Source organism: Calonectris borealis, chromosome 2 (assembly GCF_964195595.1).
Source record: "Calonectris borealis chromosome 2, bCalBor7.hap1.2, whole genome shotgun sequence".
Classification (NCBI taxonomy): Eukaryota; Metazoa; Chordata; class Aves; order Procellariiformes; family Procellariidae; genus Calonectris; species Calonectris borealis.
Genome location: NC_134313.1, coordinates 145125248 through 145150596, shown reverse-complemented (window position 1 = coordinate 145150596; position 25349 = coordinate 145125248). Strand labels below are relative to the sequence as shown.

General features: G+C 40.3%; 1 protein-coding gene across 1 annotated transcript in view; it reads right to left on the bottom strand.

Moving 5' to 3' along the window:
* Positions 1-25349, bottom strand: part of CDK6 (cyclin dependent kinase 6) — a 141742-nt gene that overhangs the window by 32852 nt on the left and 83541 nt on the right. The window contains exon 5 of the mRNA XM_075143762.1: positions 9048-9157. Within this exon, the coding sequence (XP_074999863.1) occupies positions 9048-9157 (110 nt within the window). The remainder of the gene's footprint in view (positions 1-9047; positions 9158-25349) is intronic.

Sequence of the window (25349 nt, the reverse complement as noted above, 5' to 3'; positions counted from 1 at the left end):
TGTACAGTACCTTGGTTCAAAGGTTGCAAATCAAGCTGTGTACCTTTTACAGTTGTAAGCTGCAACATCCACCTTTGCTTGTTAAAACAAAGACAAAACAGAAAAGGAAAAAAAAGTTGTTGTTTTAATTTTCCTGCTACCAAAATCTAACTGCGAGCAAGCAGACAAGTGAATGATTACACTTTCGAGCTCTTGGTCCACTAGATACGTTGGTTTAAAGTTCACTGGAAAACACCAGATAATATGATTGCAAAGTGTGTGTTTAAAATTGCTGCATGATAAAGAGAACAGTGCTCTCTTAAACCACATTTAAGATGTTAGCCAGTTTATATGGAAAACCCAACTTATAAGCAGCATTCATGGCTATATTTACTCAGTTGCTTTTTGCCTAGATGTCTGTACTGTCTTGATTTTATAATATCTTTCCTCCCAATATCCAGTTATACATCCTTGTTTTTTAATTTCATGGATTCCTCTTCTGCTCCCTCTATTTCTCTCTTCTTTCCAACATAAAGAAGATTTGAAAATCTATTAGAGCTCTATTCTCTCTCTGCTTTTGAAAGGCATTTCAGAAATATATTGAAAATAAAAGAACAGAGCACAAAAAGGGAAGGTTAAGCTAAGAGCTGAAAAAAAGGTAGAAACTTTACCATATGGAAAAATACAGGATCTAGTAGGCAAAGCAAAATACTCCTACTGCTGCATAGCTACAGTGCCCACTTAAAACAGTGAGGACTAAATGATCAGATATGCTGAAGCACAGGAAAATAACTGACAAAGAATTAAAATGCATCTGAAATGAGACAAAGCCGTGTCATAGAAGTATGCCTCACAATTCCTTACATGGCAGTATTCATATTTTAGAGTCCCTCTATTATCTTTAGAGTCTCTTTTCAGACTCTGTTCACGGCACTATTCTTGTATGTGCAGAAATGTAAAACAAAACTGAAGTCTTCACTACCATCAGTCAGAGTTGCTTTTCTTTCTCTTGTGTTCAGTATGACCAGGATTTCATCTGCAATATCCATACACATAGCAAGAAGTTAAAAACACAGTTTGGTGACAATTCACAACATGTGCAAAACAACTCTTAATAAAGATCATTTTAAAAAGACAAGGAATATAATCCTTCCCTACAGAAATCCTGGTGATTTTTCCATGAATCATGCTATGTTTTTCCATTGATTTCAGTTTGAGACAGAGTTTTGTTTATGGCGTGTTATATGCATATGTGGTCCTCTCTTCTGGTCCTGTCCAAACCAAAGTATCTTCAGTCACATCTTTGCCTGCACTGATGCACTTGGGCTATGGCAAGAATACGTACTGTACTTAGAAAAACAAGCTCCATATTAAGTTGCATAGTATTTTGCTGCTAATCATAGAATCATAGAATCATAGAATCATACAGGTTGGAAAAGACCTCTAAGATCATCGTGTCCAACCGTCAACCCAACACCACCATGTCCACTACACCATGTCCCTAAGGGCCTCATCTACACGTCTTTTAAATACCTCCAGGGATGGTGACTCCACCACTTCCCTGGGCAGCCTGTTCCAAGGCCTGACCACTCTTTCAGTAAAGAAATTTTTCCTAATGTCCAATCTAAACCTCCCTTGGCGCAACTTGAGGCCATTTCCTCTTGTCCTATCGCTAGTTACTTGGCAGAAGAGACCAACACCCACCTCGCTACAACCTCCTTTCAGGTAGTTGTAGAGCGCGATGAGGTCTCCCCTCAGCCTCCTCTCCTCCAGACTAAACAACCCCAGTTCCCTCAGCCGCTCCTCATAAGACTTGTGCTCCAGGCCCTTCACCAGCTTCGTTGCCCTCCTCTGGACACGTTCCAGCACCTCCATGTCCTTCTTGTAGTGAGGGGCCCAAAACTGAACACAGTATTCGAGGTGCGGCCTCACCAGTGCCGAGTACAGGGGCACAATCACCTCCCTACTCCTGCTGGCCACACTATTTCTGATACAGGCCAGGATGCCGTTGGCCTTCTTGGCCACCTGGGCACACTGCCGGCTCATGTTCAGCCGGCTGTCAATCAGCACCCCCAGCTCCTTTTCCTCTGGGCAGCTTTCCAGCCACTCTTCCCCAAGCCTGTAGCGTTGCCTGGGGTTGTTGTGGCTGAAGTGCAGGACCTGGCACTTGGCCTTGTTGAACCTCATACAGTTGGCCTCGGCCCATCGATCCAGCCTGTCCAGGTCCCTCTGCAGAGCCTTCCTGCCCTCCAGCAGATCAACACTCCCGCCCAGCTTGGTGTCGTCTGCAAACTTACTGAGGGAGCACTCGATCCCCTCGTCCAGATCATTGATGAAGATATTGAACAGGACCGGCCCCAGTACTGAGCCCTGGGGAACACCGCTTGTGACCGGCCGCCAACTGGATTTAACTCCGTTCACCACAACTCTCTGGGCTCGGCCGTCCAGCCATGTTCTAGTATATGATACTTTACTGTTGATTACAGGCTTTAAACAAATGTTTCTGCTCCCCCAATGCTTTAGATAATTGAACAATATTAATGGAAAACATTTTTAAGTGATGACATACTATTACTTAATTTGAAGTGAGGGTCACATAGTACAGATAAATCCTCCTGTCAGGTATGCATTTGCAAAGTTACAAATTCATTGTCTGTTCCTCAAGACCATTCAACAGCAAAGCAACTCATCACAAGGAATGACTAACCCAGGATATGTCTGGAGTAGAGGACACAGTATTTCAAATTACCAAGCAATTCTCTGCAATAGCAGAATTTCTGTGAATCACTTTCGTCAAAGCCCACTGTCCTCTCTACTTCATTCCCCAGATGAAAAACATGCTTAGGCAGTTGAGAACCTGTGGTTCTGCTGTTGAACATACATTGCCAGATGTATACCTAATTTTTTCGAAGTGCAACCTTAAAAGACTACATCTGTGAGAGATTAGCACCTATAGGAACAGCTAATTCAGACCAAATGAGCGCATGATGAAACTGATGCTAGTTAGAAGAACAGACTCAAGGATGAACTGGACTGCAGATCTCTTCCGAGATAAAAACTGCCTGTTCCATTCAAAGCACCAGAGAACCTGAAGGCTCTGTTACGAGTTACTACTTTGTTGCCTACTGGTAATAAATGGGAGTATGTACCTCCTTCTCTGGATAAGGACATGCATGCAGTAGCTCACATACTCATGGCCCGATTTCCTTTGAAGCTACCTTTTTGTGTGTGTGTGTGATATTTTAGCAGACATAATAACAATCATACTAGCAGAGTGGCTTCAATTCTTGCAAATTTATCTTGAACACACTCTTTTGCTTGTGCTACACAGTCTCATGAAGACCAGAAGAGAGACACTGCGAATTCCAGCCTCAGCTGTTCAACTGACAGTTCTTCATATCTTCCACATACATTGCAACCTGTATATTGAGTGAAAGTCTCACAGTCCTGGGGAGTTACCTGTCAAGGTTTATTTCACAGATAAGGCAACTGAAAGCTTGTACAGGATCACTGAAAGAAATGCAAGGAATGGAAGCTGGGACACCACCATGCAATACCCTTTCCTCCTTGCCAGTTTGCCACACCGTCTTTTACAGAGATCACTCCAACTAAGTGCTGCACTATGCACATTAACAGAGATTAGCTCCACCACTCTTTGTGCCACTCTGTTGTACTGAATTGTTTCTAGAGAGGTTACAATCCCCTTTGAATCAGGGTTAATTTCAACAATGATTTCAGTGAAGCCAAGATTTTACCACATGATCCAGCTAAAAAGAGTTATTCTTTTCACTCAGTGATAGAAGTTCAAACTTTCCTATCCAGCTTCAGGTTTTGGAGACAGCTTAAAAACAGGTGTTCTGTTACACTTGGCTATTTTCATCTGCAACCACCATATTTATCCCACAAAGCATTAACTGAAACTTAAGCTGCAGAGCCGACTGCTCTCCAGCAGAGGTGGAATCCAGGGGCAGGTGGGTGCCCCATCTCCTTCCACAGACATATCGTACCACCTGCTTCTGGAGTCAACACAGAAAAAGTACATGCAATGGATCTGATGGCTGCATTTCAAACTCTACTAATAACCTATTGCTTGTTTGGAAAGGGGAATAAAGATTTACTATATTTTAGTGTGAAAGATGCTTCAGAATTACTCCATACTGTAATCTATTGTATCTAAGAATGAATATATGTGTATTGCTAGTGTTTTTAAAACTGTTAAATGTTTTATGATTAAAGGCAGCCTGTAGGTCCCAAATCCAGTGCTCACATCACCAGATGAGGCTCTAAGCTTTGATTTTATCACATCTGTATACATTACCTAGAGCAACAAAGACCTGGGCTCATGGCTTTTCTAGACACTCTATTAGAGATGTAACTCTAATTGGACAAATTTATACCATTGGAAGATGACTTATATGCCTATAGCTTATTTCCCTATGTCCATTGTTTGTGCCCACCAGGGAACTTGTCCCATCATAGGTATTTTATTAGTCACGCATCTTTTATCTGCTGCTACAATTTTCAAGCATGGTTGGTAATGCAATAACTGTCTCACATATATTAGGAGCTGGCAGAGTAAGCTGAAAAATGAGACAACTGCTAAAAACATGATTTAATATTTAAAAATGAATAAATAATAACCTCATGCTATTTGTGCCAGTCTTGTGGCTTATGAAATTCTGGGACTGATGATCTTACCAACACAACAGCAGGCTGATTAAAACACCATGGAGCTGGTGCATGAACGGTCTCAGTAAGAAGCCCATGTGCATGGAATTAATTTCCCTCTCGGCTGGATGAAGTTTAGGGCACTGAGATAATACTGGTTTACTTTTGGTTTGGGGAGGTGGAAAAGGTTTTTGGGAGAGGACTGTCTTTCCAGTTTTGGGTTTGAATTGGTACCTGTAATGTTTGTGAAGATTGTACATGCAGTCACAACACTGGCCACTCTCAAATGTATGACTTCTTCAGCTTGACTGGGCTGTGAATATAACATAGGCTACAAAAACTGATGGTCTCTTCTGATGATTTTTAGCTCTATATTTACTACAAGTGAGACAAACTCAGTTGCTTGTGCAATATTATACTTAAACTTGCCTAGCTGGAATTATTATATAGATATCTGACCAATTAGTCCCACATACACACCTGCTAACACCCTAGTCTGTGCAGGATTGAAATCATGTAGGATCGTGGTTTTGAACACTGGGCATGTATAGATGCACTAAGAACTAAGCATTGAAATATTTTGACATTTTTTCTCAAGGCTGCCTACTCAGAAGAGAGTCCAAGACTGGTGATCCCTGCTTTCTTTTATAGAACATTTCACCCAGATTCAGATTCCAGTCGTCCTCCCCTCTCACACTCATTCACCTTGATTAAATATTACCTAATCCAAGCAAGAAGAGAGACAGTCCCTTCTTCCCTAAAACACTGGCCATGGCTTCCTGCTTTGAAGCTGCCTGCAGTCCTTGAGCCAGCTGGAAGAGTTTCATTTATGTAGACAGAAGTGGATGCTACTCCCATGTTTGCCTTTCTCTTTAATGAGTTTTTCACTGAGTGGGAGGTACAAGGCCCTTTCCTACTGGCCAGGAAAATGCTCAGCCTCAGAGTGAAACCTTTTTATAAGTAATCCTTATTTTTACCTAAACATTAAAAAAACCCCACTAATCTTCTTGCTGTGCCGAAGGATGCCCCGGTGCCATCAGGCCCCTGTCAGTCCTGCCAACTGTATCTCTGAAGGATTCTGTGATATGGTAGCAAGCCATAGCATACCTTACAATTTTCCTTACTGGTTATTATTATCAATGCACAGAGCTTTTAAATCACAAAGAAAACAGTCATTATGACAAATATGTTTACACTTTCATTATATAAGGACAGCCCATCCAAATGTGTCTAGAAGTCACTGCAACCTACTTAATTAGACAGGAAATTTAAAAACTGAAACAACCATACAAGGAAATTTTCAAGCAATGCTTTATTTGGGGGTGCTCTCATCAGCAGTGCACATGGACAGAAAAAGATGCACAAAGCCAAATAGTTTCTGCATACATTACACATACACCTGACTACTGAGCAATTTATTTCTGATCTGTAAGTAGAGTAGGATCCTTGGGAATCTGTGCGAGGGGTTTCAGGATACAACCTTTGTGCATTCGCAAATGCAGAAGCCTACAAATATGCACCGTAATTAAAATGTGCATGTTTTAAATATAGCTATGACTTTATACAAACCTCAGATTGCAGGAGGACCAGGGTCCTCAGCTGAGAGGTGTCATTTGTTTAGGTGAATCAGCCAAGGTGAGAGAAATGTTCAAATTTACTCTAGGTGTATCTAGACAGAGATACTTTTTTTGTGTGTGTGTGTGCCTATGAATTCCTTTATACACTTTTGTGTATTTCCGACCTATTTCTTAAACAAATACTTTGTTTGCATTTGTCTTAAACTGTTTTGGATTAAGGGTGATTTAAATTGAATGAGGTGCCTTCCACTTAGAGACATAGCAATGGGTAACATAGGGACCGGACCATTTATACAGAGCTCACTTCTTTCCTACACTTGTCCAAACCTACAGCACCCTGACTGTGTTTGTAACAGCCTAAAAAACTAGATTCTAGCAAACTCAAACTGTCAAATGTCTTGGCACAAAGAGGATTCTGATATGCTTTGTGATGCTGTGTAGTGTTTTATTTTGAAACCCATTCCAGTGAAGTCTCCATGATATAAAAAAGCCCGGAGAAGTCTCAGTACATTTCTTAAAAATGACAGAGCTTTAAAATCTTTCAAAGAGAAAACAAAAGAGAGTAGAGAAAGAAGGCAACAAGTACCCAGTAAGGCAGTGAAAAAAAAGGTTGTCTTAATGTCAAACCAACATCTACTTCTAAGCTTTAGCTGCATTCTTGTACTCTTATCCTATCAACACCAGTGGAAATGCAGATTGGTGATTACCCAAGGGCACTACCATTTTCCAGCAAAAATAGCTGTTGCATTTATTCAATCTTTTGGAAATAATCCACGGTGTTTGCAAAATTTTACAGTGTACTGCTACCAAGGTCACAGTAACATGGGTTTTCTTTTGCAATCCATCAAGAGAATCAGAAAGACAACATATATCATACAGAGAGTATTGCAACATTAACCCAATACAACAGTCCATGGAGATAGTATTCAGTGCTGTTCATTGTAGCTTTATGGCAATGAGCCTTGAGGTTAGTCTTCCAAATCATGCTTGTATACTGAAGTATGTGAAAGTCATATTGTTTCCAATGAAACAACATAGTACATACAGACTTGGCAGATTCCTGACCTCTACAGTTTTTGATAGTCTCCCAAATTTAGGACTGAGAATGTCAGACTGACCCTGCATTTGGCAAGAATAATAGAAGTGCTGGTTTTATCAAACTCTGCTTCAAGTCAGATCTCATTTCCATTAAAAAAAAAAACCTCTGATTTTGTAATATTAATGTAATATTTGCATTTGTAAACAAGTAGAAAATTTAACTCTCCCTAATTTAATTTACTGTGTTGGATTTGGAGAGTCAGTGAGGCTCATACATCATAAAAGGAAAAATAAAATTAAATCGGTGGTTGCTTATATATGGCAATATTTCTTACCTGTCAGAATACTGCAAGTTAAATGAGAAAAAAATGAGAGTTTTGAGCATGTAATAAAGTTCTGTGTTCAGTTGTTTGTCCTGTATCATTCTTATTGCAAATGCTAAAATGAAGTTGTTGACTCTGCTAATTTAAATCAGAAAAAATATCAATGGCTCAATGCTATTGTGAACGTGGCAGTATATGGGATAAGACTAAATCTTTAAAAATTTGTAATGGAGGGTTTAACTGATACTCCTAAAATTCACATTCTTTTTTTCTCTCATTTTCTGACCTCATTTCTGAGTCAGAGACAGAGAGGGTGGAGTATAATAATTCTACCCAGGCCATTTGACCTGGCAAGAAGCCCAAGAAAAATTATTTTTCCATATACTAACATTAATAAGTAGTAGAATCCCAAAGTTATTTTGCAAGACTTCAATTAGTATTTTGAACTTCACATTGTATAAATTAAATAGTTGTTTCTGAAGGCCCCTGCAGTATGGCTTCTCCTTGTAAATTATCCTGATTTTGTTTTTTAGGCCACCCAGTGTATCATGTTCTTTCACATTTTCTTTATGTATATTCTTTGATTTCACAGTGGGTGTTACAAAATGCTATACAGTTTCTACATGGAGATCACCCAGGTGATGACAACGTGCACTTTTTGCAGTAAGCTCAACCAAAATGCATGTGATTGGGTTAACATCAAGACAGATCTACTTTGTAAGGTTCCTGGGGGTTTGTTCCTCTCCACACCCTACATGGCACAACGTCCATATTAGAGTCCTTCCACGGGGAAGGACCAGCTCACGTTCACAGCTCATCTGCATCCAGCTGTAATATTTTGTAGCAAGAGAGTTCTGATAGCCAATTTAATCAAATCAGCCAAAAAAAAAAAGCCTTTTATGTGTTTTTTTTGGACTACATTTAACATCTCTGTTACCCTACACTCAGGCTAAATAGCTTATTCTTAAAAAAATCCTACCTCTGTTTCCTACCTCTAGAAATGAACTTTACAGTGACTTCTGAGATCTCAAATATGCCAAGAGGGGACTATGAACAAACACCTGACACTTCAATGCACAAACTCCAGAGCAAGAAGAATCTGCTGACCACCATGCCCTGACTTCCTCAGAGTAAATCCTTTCCAGAATCCAGCTTTACTCAAATTGATTAACAGACTCTCTCGCCCACTTTTATCTGCATTTGGATTCAGGTGTTACAGGAATACAACAATGCTCATACAGGCTTTACCAAGAGCTGAGGCAGACTCCCACCAAAAAAGAAAGACTCCAAGATGGCAACAAGTATGAATTTGCAATGGGTATTTACATTTTGCGCTGCAATAAAACATCCTATCGGGCCTTTCCAATATAAACGTGATCCAGTGTATTGTACCAGACATTACTGCACATTTTTTTCAAATTTCAAATGAAAAACATGAAGAAAATAAAACTGTATTTCTTACTTTCGACGGAACATTTCTGCAAATATGCAGCCAACACTCCAAAGATCAACTGGCGTTGCATAGCTGGACTGAAGCAAAACTTCAGGAGCTCTATACCACAAAGTAACAACCTGTAAAACAAAAAGGAACATAAGAGAGAGCACGTTTAGCTACAGAACTACAACCTCATATGTGTTGTGTCTACAGCTCCCATATAGTTTAATGCAAATTGTAAAATCTCACAGATTAGGGCACACTGGTTTGGCCAGTGCATAGAAAAGGGTCCTGTATGAAAAATCTCAGTATGGATAGCTGCAGTGATGATGAGTTGGGAAGTGAGACCATTTCTTGTCAAGAACAGTGCGGTTCAGGGTACAACAAAAATACAATATCAGAGTATAGCATTGATGTGATATCACAATATCAGAGCATACTACCAGAACAACTCTTCGAAGCTTTTGCAACTTACAGATCCCAAACACTTCCCAGTGGAGATCTGGACTCTCTGTAGAGCAAACGTTAGTCTATTGAACAAGGCCTCCTTTTCTTAGACAACTTTTGTGGACCCCTTAGATGTAGTCACCAGAGCCAAACTGGAAACAAATAAGCTAAGGTACACTGTGGATTTACTCATACGACAAATCAGAATCTGTAGCCCATGTCTGTCCTAAGCCCTTCATAGTTTATGTTTTTTTTTTTTGTAAAAGAAATGGGGTTAGCTCAAGTGTGCGGGCCAACCTGGATAAACATGTCTGACCTATCTCAAAAGTTTTTTCTGAAGAAACTGAAGAAATTATAAGTCATTTTTTTATCCGTTGGATGCAGATTAAGTCAAACCCTCCCCAAAGCTGTCCCTTACCAAAGGCATTCAGTGCTGTCCACTGTGGTTTCCTCACGCACAGATGTACCTTAAACTCAGTTTTCAACTAAGCAACACAGCACAGGGATCCTTGGCAGATTCCTGACCTTTATAGTTGTATGACTGACTCTGACCACATGCTGCTGGTTAGACCAGCACTAAATGCTCTCACAGTTTATTTCCAAATGATATGCTCTTCCCAGGGACGTATGCCACCTAAAGCGTCTGCTTTTAGACTATTAGGTGGTCAGGTCGCAACATGTTGTAGAGACCTAATGGGAATTTTACTGGCACTGCTCTATCGATGTACTTTGATGCGTTCTGCACATTGGACCCACAACAGAGATGGGACAGTTTATATTTATCCTTTTGTTTCCCACAAATAGACCAAATACAGATGAGGCTGACTGTATCTTCAGTATATTTACAGAAGAACACAAGGAGCTTCTTCAGAGTCCTGTGTGAGTTATTATGTTGCTAGAATATAATCGCAGAGCCACAGGAGTATCCTGCTCCTGAATAATCCAGCCATAACAACACATGATCATCAGCTAAATACCAATATTTTCTTAGTGTGTGCTATAATTTAAACCTCTGACTATTAATCTAGGGGCAGGGAGCGTCTCAACAATTATTGGTTTCTTTCTCCAACAAACACAAAGGTGGGAGACTCAGCATTCAGGGGGGGCATGAAACAAAGCAAAAATCTTGGAAAGAAACAAGTGCAAAGATAAGAATGAAAATAACTTTTAAAATTATGTTAACTAGGATAGTGAGTTCTGAATTTCAAGACCAGTACAAAGAAATATGTAAGAAGAGTGGGTTTTTTTAATGATAACAATGTAATTGTCTTCTAAGCAAAAATAACAATAGAAGTAATCAGCCGAATTTGCTGGTCAAAGCCAGCTGAAACAAAAGCAAATACAACATTTATTACAATCATTACATGCCCTGACAGCCTTTGGAACGACTGAATGGCTATTGAAGGAAGGTTCACGGATATTTGCACAAGTGGTCATATTTGCTAACAGTCCTCTTAAACACTTTCATCTCTATTAATAAAATCTGTCTTTGAAACAGTTCAATAACACAGTGCAAAGTACGGCACTGGCAAGCTAGACTTCCAGATACCTGTCCACAGAAACAGATTCCTGTGTGGAAGTTGGGCATTATTTAACTCAATTTGTCTTGTTCCTGATTTAGTACCATACCAGTGATGCTTTTCCAAAATATTTATCTCTATGAAAACCAGAAAAGTTTCTTCAGAGATTCACTCCAGGGAAAGAAGACAAATGTAACTGGAGGTCAGGGATTTTTACTGGAGCTGCCCTTATCTGAGTCAGATAGAATTCCTCCTAAAACACATACATATTTTTCCTGATGCAGATATCCCTCTCAAACTGATCTGCACTTTTATTCTTTCAGTACATTTGTGGAAAAGCTTATTGAAGAAATGTTGCTTTAAGAAATTAGATATAACAATTTCAACCCATTATTGTTTGTCAATGGCTGGGCGCAGTGTCAGGAGCAAGAGCTGTGTGACCTCTGATCTGTGAGAGTACCACCAAACCTCATGATTCCTGGTTTGAGATCCACGTGGCTCTTCTCACACAGAGGGAAAGGGTGCTTTATTTTCCCCAATCCCATCAGCCCTGCCACATTAAGGCTCTGCACTCTCAAAGGCAAAGGATTGGGGGATGCATGGTTTTGAGACAGGTTGAATACTTCTGACAATGTATGCCCCAAACGGAAGTCCCTTTTCCAGAGAAATGTGGCACAGGACAGCTGCTCCTTCCCTGAGAGGAAAGTTCCTGAGCACTTCAGCTTGTGGCAGGTCCCTGGGTGCTCGCTCAGGGGGAACAGTGCTGTTTTCAGAAGGCTGCGGAAGCGTGCAGCATGTTAGCTGCTTCTCCCACGTGACCACTTACTGGCACCGTTCCCCAAGCATTTGCACCCTGCTACGCTCCATGCATGCGTACACAGGGGACTGGGAGATTTTACTTCTGAGTGATTTGGAAACTTAAACCTTTAAAAAAATGATTTCCAAAGTCTTACAGTTAAATTCCAGCAAATACCAGATTGCTTTATAGTCAGAGAGGAAGTAATCTGTGTTGAGCTGTTTTGATATACTCTGTCGTTACTGTGTAATTATAAAAGCGACGAAGTAACCTTTATGCTTTGTAATATGCAAGTCTGTGTTTCAAAATGTGAACCTGAAAGGGATCAAAATGTACCAAATTTCAGTTTGCACACAAGTAATGCCACAGATGACTCCTCTAGTGGTTAGGGTCTTCTCCTGAAAAGCATAGGATGATGCAGATGATGCAGTGGTTGTGACACAGAGTTTCACACTCTCTTTCTCTTACCATAGAAACCAAGAAAATATTTGTGGACATTCCATTGACATTTGCAGATAAGTAGAAATGAAAATTATTCCGAACACAGGATATGGTGAGGCTGAACAACTAGATCATCGCTTCCTCTTTAGCAACAGTTCTGACTTAGAATGAAAAAATGCTTTGCTTAGGTAAGCCACACCACCAGTGAGACAGGCTCTCCCTGAGACATAGTGCACTTGATAAAGAGCTGCTTGATCAAGTCCCATTTTTAGGATGCCAAAAGCAAGCACCTGCATTGGTACATTTCACTTAAATTCTGCCTGTCCTGAAAACCTGACACACACGTAATGTGGCACATGGTGATTGCACTGTAGGAAAAGGGGTTCATGCTCACATGCTGACGGAGATCCTAAATTCAGTGTAAGACTCCTACATACTTTGGAGGTTGTAGGCTTTAGTGACCATGTTGCATTTTAGTCCTCCCATCTATCTCCTTTGCCTCCTCCTCGCTTCTCCTCACCCTGCCCGGCCTCTTTAGCTCCTCTCTTACACCAGCCAGGTTCCTCCCAGCTTTCCCCCAACCCCCTGGCTCCTTTCCCCTGCCTCTGCCTTTCTGCCACATGCCAGTGGCCCCCCTGACAGCATCACCAAATACGCCCAACCCCCTGCTGCTCATGTGCAAACGTCCGGGTGGACACAGCCTGCTGCCCCGCCGCGTCCCATGTGCTCTGCCTTCCCTCATGTTCCCCATCTGCTCCCTTGCACCCTCAAACTCCCCCAAATTTCACACCCTTCTTCTTCCAATTGTGTCCAAATGCTCCTGGGTCAAATTAGCTCCTTTTCCCCCTTTAGCTTCTCAGCCCACTCTGCCTGCGCAGAGGACACTCTATGACATTTCTACGTCATAGATTAAGCTACATATGAAAAGATTAATTAAGAGAATAATTAATACGGAGTACGTACCTAAAGGAGTAACTATGCTCCTTTTCCAGTGCACATTTTATGTTTCTGTTACCCACATAAGATAGAAGATAGGATGATATCAGAAAAGAACGGTATCAGTAGCTGCATATCACTGCTTCTAACAATTGTCAATAGATTTAGGCAGCACTTCAGGATGAAAATAAAAGAAATGGGTATGAGAGGCATTAGAAAGGAAAAGAACATCTGCAAAAGTCTACTGAGGCTGTGTCTGACCCCCTAAAGAAGGAAATGTGTTCAGTGAGAAGTAAGAGGAGAGCTGCATTTAGAGTCAAAAGAAGAAAGAGAACTTTATTTTGAAATAAAGCTTTCTGCCTTATTATACCTGACAGATGTTGCTATCTGGGACCATCTAGCCCCAGGAGATTCAATCCTGCACTTCATGGTACCTGTTTCTGATGAAAAATCAAATTAGTGGTAAGTATCAGCTCGCTAGCAATGCGAACACAAGATCTAGGCATTGTGTCAGTCTCATTTAATTTCCATTTACTTTACAGAGCAGATTTTCACTTTTGGATAACTGCTTAATTTAAATGGATCTGCACAATACCCAGTCCTTTCCAAATATAGTTGCTGTCTGAATAGCATACAGTTCAAAAAGGACAAAGATAAACAGAGCTTTAGGGATGGGGTTGAGTAACATAGACACAAAAGACTACATTTCGGTTTGCCACAGACTTTAAGTACAGACCAATGCTCAGTTGCACAGCTACAGGAACAAAGCAGGGATCAGACTGTAACACAGCGGCTATGTCTGTGCTAGGAAATTAAATGGGACAGGAAATGTTCCTTTGGCACTGAGACCAACAGGCACAGAGTGGCCTATGTCCATATTATTAAATTCTCAGCCTCCCAAAAAAGGTGACCGCATGCAAACTGCTTATTGGGAATGGTCTTTGGTCCATGCTTAACTGTGCCTAGGAACTGTCTGGGGAAAGGCTGGTTGGCATAACTCAAAACCATGCCAGGAACCATTCTAATAATTTAACAGTATAGACAATTGAGCTCCAGTACCCACGAATGTTTCCTGGCACTCTTTAATCTACTAGCCAGTGAGTCACGCTGTGGCCCCGGGTCTTCCTTTCACTCCAGAGAGAAGGCGTTTTGCTATGCTTCCCTCATCTCCGCTGATTCAGAGGGGGCTCCAGGAGGGCGATGGGGTGGGGGAGGCATGGCCCACTCCTCATCTCACCCAGCAACTGATCTTATTTTACTGTAAGCGTGTTGTACAGGTCAGATGAAGACACGCTGCAACTGCTTACCATCTATGAGGAGAATCTAACTGGCCCACATGTAGACATCTTCCTTTAAGACATCTAAAGATGGCTGAGATTAATTCTAGTCTAATTGGTTCTGAGGAGACTTTGAAGAGGCCTATAAAACCTTTTAAAATATTAGCTTTCATAGAAATCATGCCACAAAAGCAATTAGCAGGATGCTTAAATTCAGATAAAGTATCCTTGAATCCAAATAAAAATCTTCTTCCAAATCTTTTGCTTTTGTGATTGTGGTTTCTACTGTACTCTTTTTGGTGCTGATCTTGTTAATTATATTTGCCATTAGACACTGGCTCATTTCATTGCTTAAAACATTTCAGCCTCATGAAAGATTTTTTTTTTTTTTTTAAGTTCCCTAACATGGTTCTTAAATCAGTTATTTTGTTCAGTTCTCACTAACAGGGCTTTCACATTATCTTTGGGGCATCTTTTTGACTCTTTTTCATTTACTTCTGTCCTTTCTTTTTGATTAAAAATGAGGGAATATAGCTATAGAACATATGGTGCAGCATGTAGAATATAGCTCTTTAGTGTTGCTTTGTAGTGTCCCAACTTCACAAAAAATCTATTGCCTCAAACTGTTCAGGAGGATTTAAAGTGGAATCGTGCCATCTTCACTATGGAGCTGCTACTGCATGGCTGCTTCCTCATGTCTGGGACTCTAAAATGACTTGCACAATTTTCTTCAAATTTTGTAGAAATTTCGCCTCAGCTGTATGATTAAACCTGGCACATTCACCACAGACTAGCTGGAGAGGACAGAATTACAGATGGCTAAAAATCTGGGCTTGCATATTGATTGAAGCCTGGCTTCAATCTCCACTGCGGAGGGACTCTCTCTCCCCAACGCACCTCTCTCACTTGCTAGACACACTGTGCTGAATCTCCACAGAGTCTGACAAGAAGAAATGTAATTTCTTAAATCAATATGCTTAAAAATAGCTCACTGGTCTGACAGTGTAACATTACTTAAAATGAAGTCAATGGAATATTAAAAATGGCTTAGGAAAAGAAAGAATTTGTCTAATCATGTTTCATCACCTGCAGTTTGGAATAGTGATTGACAACCAGGATTGAGCAGGGCAGCAGTGGCAATTCAGAGGGTAGGTGACACTAAGTTACAAGGTGATGCCTTGTATCAATTTCTGCAGGATCACAGGCTCTGACACTTGCCCTGCATGCTGCTCTGTGCCTCCCCGGGCAGCCCAAGGTGGCCCTATTCTGCGTGGGCAGACCTTCGGCTGCCTCCAGCCCTCTCACGCACCGAATCACCCCTCGCTGCTCTGCTCCAGCGGTGGGGACATTCCCCACCTCCCCTTCTGCCTCCATGCCCCCCAGGGACACCCCAAAGACCTCCGGGAGCAGAGCACTCCTATGCCATATAGGGAAACTTTTCGTGTATGTGTGTGGTCCCAGGAGACAAGGGAAGGGGTAGTCTGGGGTGTGCTGGAAGGGGGGCACAAGGAGAGAGGAGGTGAGGAAGGGAGAGAAGGATGATGCCTCATTGCACCCTGCAGCACCTTGTACAGCAACCTCCAGCACAGGGAGACAGCTCTTCCAAAACCTGCCTGTCCGAAAGGTGTAATAAGGCCAAGATAGGTGATGGTAGTGTAGGCTTTTTAGCCTTTGTAGAATGACTTCAACATATTTTTCATCCCTGGTTTGGAAGAGGAGTGTGTCTGCTTCACTCGCTGGGGACTGTCTTACTGTATTTTCCCATCACTATCCTTAAGTCATTTGTGAGCATTCTGCGTTTATAAAGCAAGCCTAGGACTCTTTTTAAACTATCTCTGAAGACCTATTATTATTTCTAACTGTGATGGAGAAGGTAATAATCACTGCATTATACAATGTGTTTTAGTTTCCAGGGATAATATCAGCCTGAATAATTATATGTTTAATCTCTTATTTGAGTAGTGGCTCTTCCACTCTTATGTAACTGTTTTCAGTTCCGTCGCAGAGATAGGTATGGCTGGAGAGAACGTTTCTTTCTTAGAGGAAGATGATTCTATTTTGTCTGTTTATAGAAACATTAAAATAGTTTCCCTTTCAAAGTAAAAGTGAACCAAGCTACCCTGGTGGCTTTTAGAAAGCACTTTATTTCTTGACAAAAGGTTTAATATATCTAAAAATGACATCTTTTCAAGTGCTATGGGTCTCACAAAGTGCACATGGTAAGAGCAATTTTATCTCTCTATTCTCTCTATTATTTAGTCTTTGTTTTAGGCACAAGCTTAACTAACTGCTTTGTGAAAAGTGGAAGGATTGTTGTTACTATTTCATCATAGTTAAATCAAGCAAAGAATTATCTATTTATAGAAGACACAAATCCTGATCACATCTACCACCCACTATCAAGCTGTTATTTTAGAATGTGATCTCCTCTTTTTGATGCGAAAACATTTGTGCTTTGAAGAAAGCAAGTTTTAGCATCTACTGCAAGATAACTTGACAAATAAAGAAGCCATTCATTTCTTTGATGGTTTATACACACAAAACTAATCAGAATTTTGCTTTTTTTATTTCTAGGAAGAACCACATAACCCAGTGTGATGGTGCTGCTGAAGGATATTTCTAGGTACATCCGTTGTCAGTAGAAGTGCACGTGTGTGTGTGTGTGTGTTTGCACGCACATCATGTGTGTGTCTATAAACACTAGCGGAAGATACTTTACCCACATTCAGTGGTTTTTACCTCAGAAGTCTCTGTGCACTAAGCAGCTATGTGCAACATCTACTAGAAAGGAAAACTGGCTCTTAGATAAGGTAATATTTTCAACTATTAGTGATAATTCAGAACTTACCTCAAAACTAATACAAGGAAATATACTTCCATTAAGCAGAATATTTCATAGAATTCTCTACTGACACCATACAGAGAACATTTCTGAGACACTACCTGAAACTTCATTTGAAAAGTGTTTTATCTTTATATGAAAAGAAAAAAGCAAAAATAATATCAGTAACACTGCCGTACCTGATCCAGAGCCTATGAAAGTCAAAGAAAGACTTGCCAGGGCTTGTTGTGTATTAAAATCAAAACCATGATGCCCTAATCTCTGAGCTGCAGAGCAGCCTTCTATGGAATATGGGACACCTCAGTTCTTTACAGAAGTGGTCAGCTTTGCATGCAATGAGGCTTGTGCTGATATTGCAATGTATTTACCTATAGAGATACTTGTCAACACTGAGAGTGACAGGCTTTAAAAAAAAGTAGCAATTCTTCAGTCATGCTTCAAGACTCAATAATCAAACAAAATTTGTAGACTGAAACAGCAAATTCTAATAATCTATCTCAGAGCTGAAAAATCCACAAAGGCAGAAAGAAATAAATACCATTGGCTTCTTATGCCGATCAGCTCAAACATCTACTATAAGATAAAAGAGAATTCCTTCCACAATACCAAAAGAAACTAAGCATTAAAAGGGTGGCAGCCTGTGACTGTGCCTTGGAATACAGGTCTTATTCTGGATCTGGCTGCAGCAATTTGGCACATTTCCACTCATGTCAGTCACCTGTTGGTATTAGCTAGCTGAGGGAACAGTCATAATTTCTAGTACCAGATGCTGGGCCTTGTTCCAGTTGCTTTGCTCTACTCTACGTCTTTAGGTAGCCACTAAACCAATTCATCTAGCACCCTACATATTCCCACTGGGTGGAATCCAGCTCTTCTAGAGTCTCTCACATCGCTTATGCCCAGTCTCTGAAGAAGGAGAGCATGTAGCTCTAGCTTGCGCCAAGGACCAAACCATGGTCGGCTCCATGCTGAGATCCCCAGAAGCTGCCCTTGTGACTGCCTGGTCTCTTCCTGAGTTCATCATGGCTAGACTAGAGAATCTGAGCCTTACCACTTATGGTTTAGCTTTATAATGAAGACCAGCTTTCCATCGCTACTAGAAAACCAGAGTCTGGTTAATAGAAAAAAGTATCCCCACTTCCTGGTGTGCTGTGTTAGACTTCGGTTCTGAACAGAAAAAAACTAAATAAAGCAAAACCATGAAGGCCACCACAGACCTCTCTCCCATGGAACTTGGGCCCACTTCTGTTTCAAACCATCTTTAACAAAAGGAGATGATGCACAAAGAAAATACTGCCTCAAAGAATGGATTAAATACTGCCAGTTCTCTAGGTGAGAGGCTTTACCATGGAGACTACAGCTGCTTCTAGACGAGAAAGAAGGTGGAATTAAAAAGTTTTTAATGAAACACGACCATCAAAATTGACCTGAACAAATGAGTCCCTCTCAAAAAGAAATACCCTGTACCATTTTGAGGCAAATGTAACGACTGGGTCAGAGTTTAACACAGAATTCTGTTAGGATCCTGAATTGTTATAGAATACTATGAATAAAACGAAGTTTTTCAGCTTGGGACTCTAAAAAAGGGGAAAATTGGTGCAAACAACTTCTACAAGATACTGTTTTCATTCAGTTGAGAATGAAACTTATGAACTAAGTTTGAGTTAATGGCCAGAGCTGAACAGGAAAGTAAGAATACAAATAGCTATCAGGGTATATAAGTAAAAGAGGTGTACCTTGCTTGCATACGGCAGGGTGATCAGAGGACATGTGTGCATAAGCAGGTTAGCTGCTGACTAAGAGCTTACCCAATCTTTACCCAGAATGTGTAATGAAGGTAAAATAAGCTCAGTCGCAATTAATCTGAAAATATTTCACCAAATGTCTTTTATATTGAAAGTCTGATTTGGACAAGAGTAGTCTCTGGCACATCTAAAATTAAGGTATTTGTCTGGATAACTTATAAAGCTGATACATAAGAGAAATTTCATATCTCTACTACATTTTAGCTACCGTTGTTAAAAATCCTTGTTGTAACTTTGGGCTCTCTTCACTTCTATGTCTTTTTGTCCTTTCTATCCACTCCTTGGTTTTGCCATGAAATGACATGTCTACAGCAGGTCCTTGTCCTGCTGATATTTACTTCAAAACTCAACTCATTTCTAATGATCTGTGGTATGTTTAAATATGTATAAACATATACACCTATCCATATATTGCATCTGTATATAGAAAGTTCATATTTTCTTTTTTTCTGGAAACCTGTATATTTCCAAACCTCTTTTCTCGTTTGTTTTTAGAAAGAATGATGTTTCATGAGGGTTTTGTTTCCCAAATGTAATTTCAAGGAGCCCTTGAAACGCTTTTCATAGGAGTTTCATCTCTATGGTATCATTTACATTTTTACTTACTTCAATTTAAAGCCATATATTTATTTAAAGCCATGGTAAAATCTACTGCGTTCAATCTCAAATCTAAACAGATTTGCAGTGTTTAGAGTTGCTCAAATTCTTTATGCCATAGGTGTAGGAAGGTCCAGCTTCATGTCAGCCATCATGGTGATAATAGGATTGAAGTCTGCACCTTGCGAAGTCGTGAGGGCAGGTACATCCCAAGAGGAGCTTCTACTGCAGGGAAGCTGCCTTGTTTGCAACATCGGGTTCCCTTTGGGTTTTGCTGTAATACAGGAGGTTTAACTGTAAGCTATTGCTTCACATGAGCATCACTGACAGATGTTGCTCCACCAGCCCTTTTATATATTATACTAGGCTATCAATGAAATTGGTACTTTGCCTCCAGGCCCCTACTCAAGCCTTGATAGAGTCTGTATCACTAGGAGCACAAGTTTCCACTTCCAACAGGGGCATCACAGCCCCAACTACTTTGGGGAAGGAGAGCTGTGTGGCTGCATAACAGGTGCTGTGGGAGGTCCCACCATACCATGCCATGCTGCTGGGGAAAGGTTACAGCTCTTAGTGCTGCTGGTAGATGAATGCTTCTCGCATCAACTCCTAGGAGAAGCACTCATCTACCAGTGGCTGTCTGAATCTCACATTTAAGTAGCTTTGTGAGCTTAAGACCAATAAAATGCTGGGCACAATCTGCTGACTTTCCAAGGCTATGAGCTTTGTAGGCATCTTTACTCATAAATTCCTCTTCTTAGTCTGAAAGTGTCTGTGGGTCTTTAGTGTAGATGGTCACACACATTAGAAAAACCTGTGCTGGAGAAACAAGCATCTGCATTTCAGCTGAAGCTCTACTGTGTGTGATGCATGTTTAGGCAGACAGATACCCGAGATACCTCGATGTTCTCAACAGAAGTCCATATGGAGTCCTACCTGGTGAAGCCTGTAACTGAGAGTTGTGGTGGAAGCAATATGTGTTTGCATCCACATTAACATCTTGTACAGATGTTATTATGTAAATCTCAAAGTGGAAATTCAGCCTGAAGGGGACTTAACTGGCACCTCCTCCATCCAAGCAAATACTTCGACCACTAGGCTAGGGATTTTCTGGGTGACAGCTCTTTCCTTGTCTTTGCTGAAGCCAAGTCACTATTCTGCCAGGAGTATATGAGTCATGGGGTAAGACTGTGTCTGAAAGTAGCTGAGTGCTTAAGAACAATCAGCTGGAAGGGGCGAGGAGCCGAGTTTCTGGATACTGCTCTCTGGAATGTGTATGCATTTTACATTAGACCATCACTAGATAAAAATAAAAGCAGGCATTAATTACATTAACCAGGCTGGATTCTACTTTGGATCTAGGCAGATTGTATTCCATCTCTCTGACTCTAATGGATGGGGCTCATAAAAACTCTAGAAGACAGCACTCTGTTTTATTCTGTGGAGAAAGAAGCAACATCTCCTCCCTTGCTACTTGATACACTACTCACTAGCCAAAACTTAGGATTCACAGTACAAAGTGAAGCCCAAGATTTTTAAAGAATCCAAAAGAAAATTTCCTTATAAACACTAGAGGATTTTCTAAACTGATATTCAGAATATGAAGATTTAGCAGAAAAACAGAATGTTACAGTTGGTCCAATACTAGACCTTGCTAGGCTTTATTTCTCAATTAAGCTCGTATGATTAATTTATGTTATTTTCAAGAAGCCAGGTTCCAAGGGAAATTAATTACAGATATCATCTTGTATTAGTTGGATGAAAAAGACCTGAATTTGTCTAGATCACTGAAGACTCTACTCCAGAGTGGTTATAGACTTATAAAAATATAAAATGTTCTATTTGTGAAAATGATGTTGTAGAACAGACTTCTACAAATTACTCATCTCTCTCAAAATTGATACAAAGCATCTTATTTAAGCTAAAGAGATAATAGCTTAAGACAATACAAACGGGAATGTTCAAGGTAATGAGTGCTTTCATGTTACAAGTTCTCATGTCTGAGGGCACTGCATCAGGCTAAAGGACAATGAGATAAGAACAATATTGCTAGTTACTAACAAATGGCAGATAAAAGAGCTCTTCTGGATTCTGATTAAGTGACAGCATTCTACACATTCCTGTGAGTTGAGAAAGTTTGCCTGAGAACAGCAGCTATGTTACATGTGAAGTACCACTAAACAAGCATATCTCTATGTTTTCAAATTCCAGCGTGAGTAATGGCTCTTTCTCTCATCTCTTTAACTTGAACAGAAGCTCCCTCTCTCCTTCTGGACATGCAGGAATAACTTGCCGTGCTTCAGTTTCCATTAAGACGTATAAATGTATATGCTGAAAGTAAAGAGAAGTTCTGTAGGACTCCATGGCTGCGAGCCAATGTTTACAATCCCCTGGGTGGGAAATGCCGGGTGAAAGGCTCTCCATGGCAGGCTGTAGGAGTCTTTGCTGTTGCCGCCAATGACCTTCTGCCTCTGTTTTTGAAGTAGCTCCCTTGTTAACCCCTTGCACACTGTGTGCATAGAGGCCTTAGAGAGGAAACACTTTCTCTGAGAGTCCAAATCCACTTCCAGGCATCTGTTTGACAGACTCCGATTTCAGCAGTGGTTAAAGGAGTGTGGACTAATATATATACTCTGCATTTGCTGTTGGAGCTGTGGCACTGAGACCTATTTTTAATAGTCCAGAACTGGGTTTAGCTGTATTCTGCATGTCACAAAGTGAATGTTCTCAGCTTCAGGCAATGGACATCAGTTTACAGGCACAGGGGTTGTGAAACACCGAGCATACTGAGTCGCCAGGAGAGAAGGAAACATCCAATTTATAGAGATATGTTTTAGTTCTCTCTGGCCAATCAGTAGCAATGTTATTTGCTGGTGGCAACACCTTCTCCTGGGGTCTCCTCGGGAGAGGAATGGTACTAAAATTGAAGACAGGCTGAACTGCCGTTGGCACAATGGAGATACACCACAAGGGAGCACCTGGTGTGGAATGGAGATCTACTACTTTAAAAGGTTTTGCCCCTCTCCCGCCTGAGAATGAAAAATACAATACTCAGGAGGTCTCCTCCTATGTCACATCCCTTTTGCTGCTCTGTGAATCACTCATGGCTCCTAACTGTTCAGGAAGAGTCCTTATAAAAATGATAAAAATGGACGTACAAAAAAGGCCTTCTAAAATGTTTATCGCAATATGTAATCCATCTTTGAAAAGGGAGAATAAATCAAATGGGAACTAGTATTCAAAAACTAGTGTAAATGTTCTAATGGTCTCAGAGAGGGAGCCAAGGGCTCTTGTGATAACATTAAGCTGACTACCAGCTGACCTTGGAATAATCAGTTTCATAGTCTATATGTGTTTCCCCATTATCATCATGATGCTTGTCCATGCCTTTTCCCCACAAAGATCTGTTCTCAGAAGCACTTATTCCAAGCAAAAAACTGCCTACATATTCCCTTCAAGGGAATAAGAGTGCCTGCCACCTCCAGAAAACTTTCACAGCATTAACAGCCACATAGAGACAGCAACATCCTACCCCCCTCCATCAACTTTCAGAGGAAGTCCAGTAAATAACATCCTCATGCGGTCAGAAAATACTTCAATGCATGGCTTCATGGATACTGAGGAGGAGAGAAGAGAGAGAAGCTGTGCTAGAAGCCAGAGCTTCTGTAGAGAAACCAAGACCAAGTGCCAACAGCTCTGGGATTGACACAGATCAACATCCCTAAAGTTGTTGCATGGTCTAAGGGTCTAAATCTAAAGGTAGAGAAGGTACAGAACAAGCTGATAGGATCTCATGTATTCTTCTGAAGCAAATAATGTCATGCATGAGAAGGCTAATGTTACTAGGCTGTGTTAAAAAAGCCAACCGGACATCTCATAAAAAGATCCAACCTAACTTCAAATACGCATGTAATTCCTACTGATTTCAATGGAAGCTCTGGGTGATTAGGGGAAGACATCTTCAGAGAGTGGAATAATTTACATTTAGATCTATCCTTGGTTTTAATTGTTAGTATTTTAAAAAGTAGTTTTAGAAACAAGAAATTAGAAATAACCTATGTTTTCTAGAGAGTATACAATTCCATCTAATAAATACTATCTATTTTTTCTAGGAAAGTGGCAATCTGCAAGAAAAATCTGCCATCTTTTTATGATGGCAAACAAAGAACATATTTAGTTTAGAATATTTTTCTTTTTTGTTAATATCATGAAGTTATGTTACTGTTGTTTAAAATCACTAATGATTGTGGGATCAGAAACTAAGTGTTTTCAAGAGCTAACAGTATGATTGTTTTTAGAAGGATACTTTCAGGCTGAATTTAGATCAAGTTAGTTTTTGTTATATGAAGCTTTTACAAAACATGGGTCTAAATGACCCCTTCTTAAGCTTTTTTATTTACAAAGCATCTTTAAACACCAGATAACCTTTGGTTTGTTTTGGGCTACTGCAAGAAAATCTGAAAATGAAACTTGTTTGAAACGAAGTAGGAACAAGACTAAAATAACCCATTAGCATAATCCAGCAGAAGGAAAACAGAAGTGAACAGCACAAATAATGAAAAAAAAAAGAACGGATTTTAAATCTTTTCAGTTACAGTAAAGGTGTTATCAGCAACAATAAAAGAGGCCTCTAGTGCTTCTTCTGAATAATTGAAGTGTTAGTATGGCAACATGCCTTGAAATCAATTTCTTAAAACAATTCTGGGGTGTAATCTTCAGACTGAAAAATAATGTAGAGTACTGCAGATGACATCTCTTAACCATCCTGCCGTTCCTGTCTCTAGGACCTGGGATGAACGACAGTTGACCGGGAAATGCTGTACACAAGAGTGCCACGTGCTGTAGCTCACACGTGAAGCACAAATGTAATTTTAATCAATTACATCTCAGGCAAGTACAAAGTAGATTACTTACCGCTCCCATAATAAGTGATCTATAAATCAGCTTCTTTTTCAAAGTTTAAAAGACTTGCCTTGTTCTTGACTGGAGAAGGAACCAGTGTACTTGCGGGAAATGAAGCCTATTCTAATTAAACTGACTTCCAGTGAAGTTTTACATATTTTATGATGAATAATAGCTCACTAGGTTGCAAATATATGATTTTTCATTTTCATGAGAGAAAAAGATGAATCTGTAATTTGGAAAGGAATTTTGGTATCAGTACATTGTCCTGGTTTCGGCAGGTTATGTTGCTAAGCATAGACCTGCTCTTGAACTTCACTGACTTCAACAGGACTTAAGGAGTCTCATGCCTGTCAGTGACCAGTAGCTAGCCATACTCATCTCTACCATAGATCTGACCCTTTTCTTCATCTAGTGTTTTTACACCACGTTGACAGCTTGTTCTGAACTGACATCCCTACTTGTGAATAAATTACATTTATAGATGCCATTAGGGACTGGAAATGTGTAGAGGGTCTTTAAAGTGAATAAGAATCAGTTTCCACATGTGGTAGGATACACAATGGTTGGTTATAAGGGCATGAAGAAGAGATCCATGCATAGGAAACAGCACATATATTAGTAAAAACTGAGTGATTTTGCACCTTGGCTTTTACGGAGGGAAGCAGAAAGAGTCCTTTGAGACTCTCTCAGAACTCTGCAGATTCCTTCTACCATCAGAAGCAGCACATATATAATACATTCAAGCTTCTAGCATGGCCTGTTA